Here is a 13,234-nt window from a genome sequence, read left to right on the forward strand (position 1 = left end):
AACTTAAGTAACCTTAGGGTGTTTGGGTGCACCGATTTTGTACATCAGAATAAGGGTAAGTTGGATGTCCGTGCAGTAAAATGTATGTTTTTGGCGTTCACTGAAGGAGTGAAAGGCTTTAGACTGTGGCATCCTAATAAAGAGAAGTGTGTAACAAGAAGATATGTCATTTTCAGAAAGACAAAGATGTTTATGAAAAAACCTAACTCTACTGATTCAACACCACAAAAGAAGACAGAAACAATTGAGGTGGAGTACTCACTATTGCCTACAATAAATCCCTCAAGCTCAAACTCTAATAATTCTAGTGGTTAGTTGCCTCATCATGAAGAAGAATAAGATGAGGTAGTTTTTGGAATTGAGGAAGAGGGATTAGATCTAAGGAATTATACCCTAGCTAGAGATAGGCAAAGGAAAACTATAGTACCACCTTCAAGATATGATGACTACATCAACTGAGCTCTAAATGCCTCAGAACTAGATAATGATTCAAAACCATCAACTTTTGAAGAGGCAGTAAGTTATGCAAAAGCAAGGAAATGGATAGAAGCTATGAATGATGAGGTTGAGTCCCTGATGAGAAATTACACATGGGACCTAGTACCTTTACCTAAAGGGAGCAAACCTATTGCATCCAAGTGGGTGTTCAAATTTAAAGAAGGTATCCCTAATGTTCAAGAACCTAGATATAAGGCTAGACTGGTTGCAAAGGGGTTCACTCAAAGACAAGAAGTTGACTACAATGAGATATTTTCCCCTATAGTCAAACAAACTTCAATCAGACTACTTCAATCTATTGTGGCATAAAAAGATCGAGAGCTAGAACAACTTGATGTTAAAACAACCTTCTTACATAGTTTTCTAGATGAAACCATTTACATGTGTCAACCTAAAGACTATGTAGTTAGTGGAAAAGAAGACCATTACTATCCATGGAAGAATTCTATCTATGGACTTAAGCAATCTCCTAGTTGTTGGAACAGAAGAATCAATGAATTCATACAGAAGAATGGGTTTATTAAAAGTTCTTATCATAGCTATGTTTAAATAAACACTAATACCTATGCTAATCTCGTCTATCTACTTCTATACGTAGATGATATGTTATTATCAGGAACTACCATGAAAGATCTAAAATAAGTCAAAAATTTATTGAAATTAGAGTTTGAAATGAAAGATATGGGAAATGCAAACAGAATTCTTGGCATAAACATTAAAAGAGATAGAACAGCACACAAGTTATGCATAGATCAAACATAAAATTGTGAGAAATTAATCAAGAAGTATCATATGACAGAAGCTAAAATAGTTCACACTCCAATAGCACATCATTGCAAACTTTCATTAGAGAATTCACCCAAAGAGACAAATGTTGAGCATCTAAAGCAAATGTCTACTGTTCCTTACTCCCAGTCAGTGGGAAGTCTTATGTATCTTATGATTTCTACAAGGCCAAACATTGCATGTACTACTAGTTTGATCGGTAGGTACATGGCTAACACTGGAAAGAGGCATTGGAAGGCTACTAAATGGATAATGAGGTACCTAAAGGGCATTATGAGTGCCAGACTTCTATATCAACAGACTTATGATACTAAATCTAAGCTAATTGGTTATGTTGACTCAGACTACGCAGAGGACCTAGACAGAAGGAGGTCTTTATCAGGTCATATCTTTCTATATGGAAGCTGTGTTCTCAGTTGGAAGGCTACATTACAATCAGTGGTAGCTCTTTCTACCACTGAGGTAGAATTTATTGCCCTATAAAAAACTGTTAAAGAAGGGTTATAGCATAAGGGATTACTACTTGATTTCGGTATTAAAAAGAACACAGTAAAGATTTATTGTGATAATCAAAGTACCATACATTTATCTAAGCATCCACAACATTATAATCGAACAAAACATATAGATGTTTAAGTATCATTTTATACGTGAACAGATTGAAGGAAAAAGGATAGAGGTGTTGAAGATTCATACCTCAAACAATGCCTCTGACATGTTGATCAAAGCCATGACCCAGCTCAAACTTAAAAAATATCTGGATATCATCGGGTTTGAGCTGAAAGACAAAGGGTGAAGATATCAGGTTAGCATTGAGGAGCTAAGGTTCATTTCAAGGTGGAGATTTGTTAAGAAAACATGTATGAAATAATCTTTACAATATGTTATAACTGTTTTGTAAAGTCCTATATATATAGGTTAGCTAGGATCATCAAGATATAGAAATTTTAAAAGAAACTCCTAGCTACTTATTTGTGTATTCTTCAAAATATTTGCAAGACTTAATAAACTTCAAGCACCTCCGTGGATGTAGGCCATCTTGTTGCCGAACCACGTAAAAACTTGTGTTCTTCTTCTTCCTCCTCTCTTTTACACTTCATGCATTATTGTTTCTTCATCTACTTCTCCAAATTTCTCACGAAACTTGGACATCATCTCCCTTCATTCTTTCTTTATTCTCTCTCGATCTCAAACTAACATGAAACATAAAATAAGAATAGTCATTCAAAATCTTTTCAGATTGTGGTAAGTGGATTAGTCTAATCGTAGTCCTCAACGTGTAAGGTCAGATTAGTGCATCACACGAATTGTGCTTTTAGCATACAATTTTTCAAGCCAATGTTTTTCTTTCAGCTTTTGAGAGAGTTGAGTGGTTTTCTCAAGTTGGGCCTCAGTGGTGCATTGAAAAAGCCCACCAGATACATAAACTAAGCCCAATAGTTACTTAGAAAGCTCTTCATGAAACTAAAACTCTCATATGGTACATCATTAGGAAAACAACTTGATAAAGCTAGTTTAAAAGTTAACCATGCACTAGAAAACTTATTGAGCAGAACACTTATAATCTTTGTCATTCACAGTCTTGGGCTACTTCCTCATAGTTGATATACTTCTTATATTGGTGTTTTCCCTATACATTGACAAATACTTTTGCTTAATGCCACCAGCTCCCTTTTAAGCTTAACTTACATGAATAAGCTTAACATCAAAATTATAGTATCTTTCACATTCATCAATGCATCACCCCACCTCGTGCATCCTACACTTAGTTAAGCAAATACCATGTTAATAGATACCATGTCAATAGCTTATAGGTACTATACGACCAGAAGCACTTGCCTATGCACTAAGACGCTCTCACCGTGCGAGCACGTCGCACGTTCACCTATCCATCAGTGCCTTCAAAAGAAATGTGGTCGTACAATCACTCCCCACACATCCACAGGCGGCACTTGCGCTCAATCATACACACTCCAGCGCGCACGCCAACACCTACGCCTTACATGTCAGCCTCGCCCACGCATGCACGCCTGTCAATGCTCAGGCTATCCTACCACCTGCTTGCTTGTCCCACAGAGGCAGATGCCTGTTTATTCAACCCCAAATTTCTAGATTTCAAATTCAAGCATGAATAACTTAAATTCGAGGAATCACTTTGGAAAACTTCCTTCTACAAACTTGTTGATAGATTCTTAACTTTAATAGCATACAATTTGAGCCTCAGATTCCTTCTATTAAGCTCAGAATCCTTCAATCTTTCCACTTTCCCTGAGAAAATCTGGAAGCACGAGACACTTAGGAATTTTTCCAAGTTTCAACTTGAATTTGCGGGAATCTATTCTTGACAACCCCATCTCTTTATCAGCAACCTTTCAGGTTTAAGTCAGTAGAATCTCTTCTCTCTTAGAACGCGTGAAATGGCCAAACTGATCTATTCTTTCGACCTCCCTTATATACTTGGGACTGCATGACTATCATGCATGCTTAAGGTGAAAACTAGCCCACTAAGTAGGGTTAAGGCCTCTAAACACCATAGCTGGCCCACTAAGGTCGATGATTAAGCTGAGTTCTTCCATCTCTTCACCACCGCATAGGCTACACTCAATCGCATAGGCTAGTTGCAACCCATAGCCCCTCACTCGGCCAACATGCCCTCATCCTTTCAACCTGCCTTCATGGTTTAGGCTTTTGCATTGACGCACACTACTCATCACTACTTTGCCTCCCCTGTGCGCTCTTGCGCCCCCTTAAGCTTACACATATGCTCTCTTCTGTCGTACACACCTTAACCTCTTCGGCCATCAACTCACACACTCATGCCCAGACTTGGCCCTTAATCAGCACACGCCCTGTGCTTCACAGCCCGCCTTGCCATTGTTTTCACAACTCTTCTAACCTATTTGGACAAATTAGGTTACTGCATCCCCTACGCCTTGGCCTTCGCCAAGAGCAACATGTCTACAACGCGTGCCTCACACATTTAGCCATTTTCTCTCTTACTAGTAGACATTTTCACATCCTTTGTTACCTGGGAGTCTAGGCTTCCTTACTTAGGATATTTTTCCTTGTAAACTCTTAAACCCCATCCTACACACAACATTCATAGCATAGAGTTAACCATACTTCAATGCATTAACTTAAACATGTTTAAGTAGGGAAAATCAAGGCATAGGGTTTAAAGGGACTTAGTGTAACGACCCTGAGATTTGAGGTTTTTATTCATTAAATTTCAATTGTTAAGTTCTTAAATTTATTGCTATATTAAATTTTTAGTTTGATGTCTATGTTAGATCTAAGATTTAAATTGTTTGTTGTTTTTAAGCTTTTAATGATTTGTGAGTTTCTCTTTTTATTATTCTTTTAAATTGAAAGTTAGTAGTATTAATGAGATTCATATCCTTGTCGTATATAAGGGTGAGAAACCATATATTGAGTGTATGTTTGTAAATAGTTTGTACAAATGCTTATGTTGTATAATATATGATATTTACTTCATAACTTGACTTTGCTCAATTTTTTGTTTTATTTGCTTTACCACAAACCAATAAACATAAAATCCCTAGTTATCTGTACGTAACTTAAGCATGTATGTAGTGACATACAAGTGGATCATGTCTTGAGTGATAACAAAAATGGTCTTTAATATATGGATATAGGAGGGAAACCTTATCCTGGTAATGCTACAGATGCGGCCCACTTGTTGAATGGTCATAAGTGTTGTGACTTGTCACAGATAGTCTGATCCTGATCATTCGTGTAGGGGATATGCGAGCGGGGGCGTCCTATACAAGTTTATATAAGACTTGACCACGAAGTGTTAACGTCTCGTTATATAACACCGTTCATGACAGAGACTTCACTTCACTAGGATGACCACAGGTAACATGACCTCAATCCTGAGTGAGTTGGGAACTCCTGCCATTAAAGGCGGTCATTTGATTTGTATGGGTGCAAGTGGTCAGGTCGCGATTCAAACCTACCATTTTGGGGATTCGTCTAATTTAGGAGCTGGGAACTTAGCTACACAAGATGGAATTCGCTCCTTCCTCGAAGCATGGGCAAGTAGATAGATGGCTCCCTTAAGGGCTAATTCCAGGGCTTGAACAATGTGGTACCACACATCTTCTCTTGCCCAAGAGGTGTTCACACATAGTTGGACTATGTTGTATTATTCATTAGAGGAATCTGTGATACTTAAGGAGTGAGATGTAACTATAGGGGCAAAACGGTAAATTGGCCTAGTTGTACTTACGAGCATCTATGAAGGGTCATCGTACTCATGATTGGTTATACCCGATGGACACAGAAATATAGCTGCAGTAAGAAGAGTTCAGTTGTTGGTCTTTAGTGGAATGTCTGGCAGTTAACGGATGGTGGATCTCGTGGCTAAAGAGTAGTTAACGGATGGTGGATCTTGTGGCTAAAGAGTTTAGTAAGTTATTCACGTACCGTTGAAGCTTCGAGCCATAGGTCCATAAGGTCCCCTAGGTAGCTTGGATCAAGTTGAGAATCAATTTTTGGGTCAGTTTGAAATGTTCAAATTGACAAGAGGGAGTTCGATTATATATGATATAATTGAACTAGTTAATTATATATGATAGAATTGACTAAATATATGAGATACATTATTTTGGAGGAAATTAGATATAAAAATGATTTATATCAAGTAGAGGAGAAATTACTATAGTCGATATATGATATCAAATTATAGGGTAAGAATATAATATGATTATATTCATTTAATTATTAATTGGTTAATTATGTGATAATTGACCAAAAATATCTCCTCAATCGTACGTTAGTGGGAAAATATTATTCGGTTATTGTAACTGAAGAAGAAAATAAAAATGTTTTTCATTTTGCAAAAAGTTCGATAAATTCGCAAAAGGTGTGAAAACATATCGATCACTTAGCTGAGAGCCTATACGATAGTACCCCTATATGATAGTACCTCATCGCTTAAATTATCGCACACCCACGTCTAAACGATCGCATGCATTCCCTAAACGATCAGTCAGCTTTTTTAGACTGTCGCTTAGCGTGCCGAGATTTCTAAACGATCGCTTGCTAAATACTAGACGATCTCTTAGTAAAACCTACACGATCGTGTAGCTTTCTCTAAAAGATAAGTATCCGCTATACGATAGCATTCTCCCACTTGCTTATCCTTCTACATGATCAGCCCTTTCCTCCTTCCTCTACCAAATTCAACAAAGACCACACTTTGGATTCTCACTCCGAGAATACCAAGGGCTCTAAGTGGTAGTGTCGTCCCCGCTCCTACTTGCTCATGCTTGTTCGTTTGCTGTCGTTCGTGTAGACGATCGTGCTGCCGTAGCCGACTATTTTGTTGGGCGATAAAGATCGTAGAGGGTTGCTTCTGCTGGGTTGAGTTCGTTGTGAAGACAATCTTCCATTGGTATGTGAACTCAATCTCTTGTATTTTATTTATCAAAGCATGTCATTAATTAGTGTTAAATTGCATAATTGTTTATTAGAATGTGTGTGTGGTAATTCGGTCGCAATGAAATAGGAAAGATCCGAACGCACTCATGGATACTCTTCTTTAAGAGTTCCTTCAATTAGTATCAGAGCTAGGTTATGAGATTCCAATTTCATTGTCGCAACGAATTGCATATACATTCATGGTAGGTGCGTATTTGCTCTTTTTAATTGTTAAATTGTTGTGGATGTGCGGATTAATGGAGTTTTCTGGGATGTTAGCCTCAATTTGATTTAATTCTTTTGCATTTCGGTTAATTGAAAAGGCCCCAGCGCTTTTGGGCACAATTAATTAGTAATCGAGTTTGTAATTCAAAGTCAGTTTGAGTCTTGAGTCCTTCGTGAAGAAGATCGGAGCAAGGGTTGTTGTTCTTCGAAGAAGAAGATGATCAAAGATTGATCGAGTCATGTAGATGATGGGGTAAGCGATCATTGAGTATCGGATGCTCGGGTATCGTTTAACGCGCGCGGTCGCACTAACACGTTAGCTTAGTAATGCTTCATCGCTTAGTTATGACTAAACAATCGTTAGCAACGCACAATAAATTGTTTACCTTTTCACGTTTAAGCGTCACCTAGACGATCAGGCTTCGCCAAGCCTCTTTTCGTCTAAGCGATTGTTTAGCTTTTGTACCATTATCTAGTGTGCGCTGATGGATCGTTTTACCTTAGGTCTACTAACGATGGAGTTCACCTGGAAGTTCAAGACTCGATTTTCCTATGAACCGGTTTGCTCGATGGAAAATGAATAGATAGAGTTATTTCATTCCGGTTTTAGTAAAGATTCATCCCGGTCCATTAACCTTGTTTATTACATTTTGATGTATGATTTTTATATGTCATATGGTAGCACATATAGCAAATCTCCACCTTAGGTTATGCATAGTCTGCATCAATCTCTTATTGTAAGTATAAATTTAGAGAAGCATGATTTAATTATGTAAGAGCATGCTCATGCATCATATAATATAAGAGTTATATTTATGCATGCATAAAAAGCATTGACATGTATCACCTTTATATTATAATTGTTATAGTATAAGGGTGAATGGAAAGCATGTTTGCTTGGTTATTATGTGTATATAAAAGTTATGTATAATAATAACTGGACATTGCATGAAGCATGACACATAGGTTTCTTTATAAGCGTTATAAATACCTAGTTATGCGCGATATATTTTAGTTGTTTCTTTTTAAAGGTTAAAGAGAAATTATAACTAAAAGCAATAAGAAAGACATACATGCTCACTTAGGTTTAATTCATGTTTTAAAATACTTAAAACTTGGATCACATAGACCTAAGATCATGGTTCTAATATGATTAGTAACCCTAAGGCTTTAATCTTTCAATCAGTTTAATACGATTAAATTGATTAGTAAAAGATTAAAGTGTAGCAAATCTATCTATGAGGGACCTTTTGTCTAAGGGGATTCTGTCTAGGCTGGGGTATTTAAGTTGACAGAAACGTAACACTCCTACCTGAGAACTTACCTGGAAAGGTGAATTAGATAGATTTGATGCATGCATTCAAGTTAAACAGTTCATTAAAGTGTTTAAATATGACTACTTGAACTTATTCATAATTCATAGACAAAAGTTGTTTATGAGTGGACTTAAAATGATAACTTAGACTAAAATCAATAGCCAGATTGTCTAGCTTGGAGTTAGCTAAACGATCTTGGAGTGTTCTTAGGCGATAGACACTCAGCTAAGTGATGAGCTAAACGATCGCTTAGCTTTTGTTAGATGATCGCATAGCTTTTCCTAAACAATTAGGCATCGATCTATACGATAGGTTATTCTATCTCCAACTTGCTCAATCGTTTACACGATTGTGGTTTCTCCGTTTTTCTGCCTCAAACCAAGTTCACACAGAGCCCACCCTCTGGATTCTCACAACGAGAATACCAAGGTAACCTTCTTGGTGGTGTCATACTCAACTCGACACTATCAAAGTTCTGTGGAGGTCGTTCGTGGTGTGCAGGGTGTTTGTGACCTTGGCGATCGCTTAGTTCGTGCGGTATTTGTGCAGTGTAGCGGTCGTGTTAGACGAACGTTCGTGTATTGCTGTGTTGCTGTGGTCGAGCGTTTGTGATCAAGGAACTCGAAGATGAATCTACAAAAGTGTGTTGATTCTTGTCCTTGATTTTTTTGTATAGCATGCTGTAATTTATGTATTTCGCATAACCGTATGTTTCCGTTTGTGATTGTAATTTTAATGTTCATATACGATTGAATTTTGGAAAGATCATTCCACTGCTCATGGAAACCCTCGTGTTCGATTTCCTTCACCAAAAGAGCTCTAATCTTTTTCCTTCATAACCCGAAATCAGCCTTTCCATCAAATTTAACAATTTTGAACCATGTTGATAACAAAGCCATATGTCAAATTAACCTTAACAAAAAAATTTCCTGAACAAAGAATATATCAACACACTGCCACATACCATCTTTGGATCGAATGGAGCTCTAATACCATTTCATAAAATTTAAACAAACTGAACTCATAATGCCCAAGCAAAACGCACAATAAATAGCTAACAGAATAAAATGAAAACGATAAATCACAGATATATAGTGGTTCGACCAATTTGGTCTACATCCACTTTGAGAACGAGCTTGAATCAATTTTACTAAGAGCAATGAGGAATTACAAATTACAAAATAAGCACAAGATCAATGATCTATAATTTCAGAATAAGAAACATGATTAAGCTGCCTCTTTACCGAGACTAATCGCCGAGCAAAACACCGCCAATCTCAACTATACCGTCGAGCAAAAACACCCACTGATATCGAGAGATCCGCAGACAATATCGCCTTTGAAACTGACACCTATCTGCTGAAAAACAGCCCCTGAAACTGGTAAAACCCGCCTGAAATCACCCACACTGGAAACCCACTCGTCGAACACAAACCGAAACCCATGCACCTGCACTAAATCGGACCAGACAGCGACACCACGGCTTTGAACGCCAGCGTCGACGGTTTCAATCTCGAGCATCAATCTCTCTCTCTCTCATGCGGCTGCAAAATTTTCTCTCTCTCTAAAGTGGTGTTTTTCCCCTTCAAACGGCAGCCCCTTTTTCTTCCTTGTTGAGTGGTACACGATGGGTGCCCTAATAAGAAAAATATGCATTTAATTTAAAAAATGTCATCAGCTCATATTTACAAATTTGCCATTAAGCCTTTAATTCCACCAAATTCCTAATAAAAGCCTACTTAAATAACTTGTTATTTTCTACATAAGACAACGATGAGGTTGCCCTAACGCTAACTAGACTCGTCGGAAAGTTGACTTGTTCAGATATAGGAGACAACTCTAGAAAAATGTGTCAAACTCAAGTGACTGATGGTGCAGGATGAATTTGACACATACTTCATGAAACATGGAGAGAAATCCTTCACAAAAGTAACCATTTTTCGTCTTTTAGCTTCCTTCAAGATGAGTTTGTTAAGATACCTCCCAATAAGAATATTCAATATTGAAAATTCAAATAACTCTTAAATATGAAAATATGATGTAATATCACAGAATTAGTAGTAAGATAACCTAATCGAACCTCACTCTCACCTATTATTTATAACACAAAAAAACCTAACAACCTTAACGTCTAATTATTAGAATATCCCTCACTATTAATCATACTAATACTCCTACTATAACCATAATTAGGGGCCGTACACAATTCGGACAAAAATCCTAACTCAAGATTCAGAGTGTGTGTGGTCAAGCACCACATCAGAATATGAGTTTTATGACAAATCAAGAATATAGAGCATGATTATGATATGAAATTTGTATTTAAAAATATAAAAATAAATATTAAATTAACTTTAGATAATTAAAAATGTATTTTAGATTGATTTAAAACCTAACATAGCGTAAGTGATTTTAATAGTTTTAAAATCACTCTAAATATAAGCGTATATTACTTGTTAGCATCTATCTCCAACCCCACATCAGCAGCTGATCTTGTCCAAAATTCGTACATCAATGTATTGCATCTAAAAATTCTTGTCATTAAATATTTAAGTATTTTTTAAAAAAAATATATCTAATCCATCCATTATTGTATTAATTATTTATTTCTGAATAAATATCAGAAATTTTATTTTCCGAAAAATAAGTATGTTTGAAGATGTTATCGAAATTTTAGAAAACAGGCATGACGACCGGATCAAAACAAAAATTAAAAAAAAAAAAAAAGGAAAATGATAAGAGTATATATATATATATATAATTCACATCTTACACATATAATATAATATAAAGTGTTAATTTTCATTATGTCGTAAANAATGATAAGAGTATATATATATATATATAATTCACATCTTACACATATAATATAATATAAAGTGTTAATTTTCATTATGTCGTAAAAATTTAGAAAAGAGCATAAGAAAAAATAAGAAGCTGTCACACTAATATACAAATACAATATCAGAAACATAAACATTTTAAGTCCTTAACAAAGTGTTAAATGTTTGTTTATTAATTTAACTAAAGTTTTAATTTTTCTAGATACCTCCTTCGGCCTCAACATTTTATCGATATTTTCATAAAATTTAGAATTTGAAATTTTATTTGACATCAATATTTTAAACTGTGTAGATTGTTTAACCTAAAATATACTTTCAGACAAAAAAAAAAAAAAAAGGTTTCAGTTTGAATCTCTAATCTAGATATTATATTTCGAAGAAATTTATTTATTTGTGTAAAGTGGATATTATATTATTGAACAAAAAGGTCAAAAAAGAAAAGAAAAGAAAAAACTTGGTGCGTAGATTGTCAAATAATCTTGCTGGCAGCCCAAAGATCTAAGCAAATAGTTTAGGATAAACTTATAAACAGATGATTAACAATTAAATTCTAGATCAGTTATATCCATTTTTTTAATTTAGTACATCTCTATCAAATATGTTTATTTTAATAATGCAAGTTGCAATTATTTCAAAGTCAACTCCCGGAAAAACTTGTCAATGAATTAACATACATATATAAGTCAACTTAGACCAAGCTCGCCTATATATATATATATACAAAATGGACAAACTAATTATCTCTTTAATCTTTTAAATTGTTCTATTTTATTTTTAATGCCTTAAAGAAATCAATTAAGGTTTTTTCATTCAAAAAAGAGTAATAAATTTGTAATCGAATGTATCATTAAGTTATAGTTTTAACAACATTATTTTAGACATATGAAAACATTACACTTTGAACATCGCTGTTCATAAAAATAGATTTATTTTAGGCCGAGAATGTCTGTTTTAGACATTTACTTTAATGTTTGGGAGTTTTTTCAGTTAGGTCCTTAATGTTTAAAAAATTTCCATTTAGTCCCGTTATATTTCAATATTTTTTCATTTAGGTCCTCATGGTTTGCAAATATTAAAATTAGATTTTGATAAATGTGCGTATTTCTGTGTGTATATGTATATGTGTATGTATGTACATGATGGGTTAAGTGTATTATGCTGATAACTGTAGGGGTAGAATGACTGTCCTGCAGTTATGGTAGCCACTTAGGTGGCTTTGGGGCACATGTTCATAATCAAAAGTTTGGGAACAAAATGTTTAGGGTCTTATTTGAGGAGGTTCTAAAGCATGGAAATTACAAATAAATGTTTTTGGAGTGCAAAGTTTGGAAGGTTGGAGTTTTGAAACCTGTGTTTAGGGTTTGGGTAATTTGATTTTTTTCTCTTTTTTATATTGGTGGTTTTGTGAAATGTATAATCTCTAATATATTATATAGATCAATTTTTATAATAATTTTGAATGAAACATTTGATCTATTTATTTTAACGTGAAATTTATATTAGCTTTTTCTGTTATATTTCTAAATTATTTGATTTGATCTATTAATTTCCGTGATAATAGTGTAAGAATGACAATGAGTTAGTTACCTTTATAGAAACAATTTAGTTTTTATAATATAAAAACAAAGCTATATGATTAAGTTAGTCATATCCATAGTGTTACCAGGATAAGGTACTTAACCTTATCTATATACTACAAACCTTTTAGGTTATTACTTGAACATGATCCACTTGTATGTCAACCATATATCGTTCAAGTTACATAGAATAACCTTAGATCTTAGTTTATTGAATTGAGTTATACAAGTCTAAATGTCAAATTAAATAACTACTTATTTTATTAAATAAATGAATTTTGTTTATCCATTACCCCCAACAAAAAGGAATGAGAAATCCAAAGAAAAAGAAGGGAAGAAAGGGAAAAAAAAAATCATAGAGGTTGATCAATGACGATTATGACGGTCGCAACGGTCAAGACGGTTGGTAATCAAGGATCATGATGGTTGGTCATTGACGATTGATCATTGATCACAAAAGTCGAATGATGGTTGTTGTCAATAATCATTGCCCAATATTTATAAGAAGTAGAAGATGAGGGAAAATTTTTCCCAAACTCATGGC

At 34.9% G+C, this 13,234-nt stretch overlaps 1 protein-coding gene across 1 annotated transcript; it reads left to right on the forward strand.

Annotated features, from left to right (window-relative positions):
* The first annotated feature begins 1,290 nt into the window (after positions 1-1,290).
* LOC120081030 (secreted RxLR effector protein 161-like) lies at positions 1,291-2,080 on the forward strand. Its single transcript, XM_039035709.1, has 2 exons — positions 1,291-1,746; positions 1,943-2,080. Exons 1-2 carry the CDS (start codon positions 1,291-1,293, stop codon positions 2,078-2,080), a joined length of 594 nt encoding a protein of 197 aa, XP_038891637.1.
* The last annotated feature ends 11,154 nt before the right edge of the window (positions 2,081-13,234 follow it).

The sequence above is a fragment of the Benincasa hispida genome, chromosome 7 (assembly GCF_009727055.1).
Source record: "Benincasa hispida cultivar B227 chromosome 7, ASM972705v1, whole genome shotgun sequence".
NCBI classification, from domain to species: domain Eukaryota; kingdom Viridiplantae; phylum Streptophyta; class Magnoliopsida; order Cucurbitales; family Cucurbitaceae; genus Benincasa; species Benincasa hispida.

What these genes read in the sequence shown, in the direction of transcription:
- LOC120081030 (XM_039035709.1), top strand. Translation starts at nt 1,291, where the DNA reads ATGACAGAAGCTAAAATAGTTCACACTCCAATAGCACATCATTGCAAA. An exon ending in TAGCTCTTTCTACCACTGAG is followed by an intron (nt 1,747 to 1,942) that starts GTAGAATTTATT and finishes ATACGTGAACAG; the next exon opens with ATTGAAGGAAAAAGGATAGA.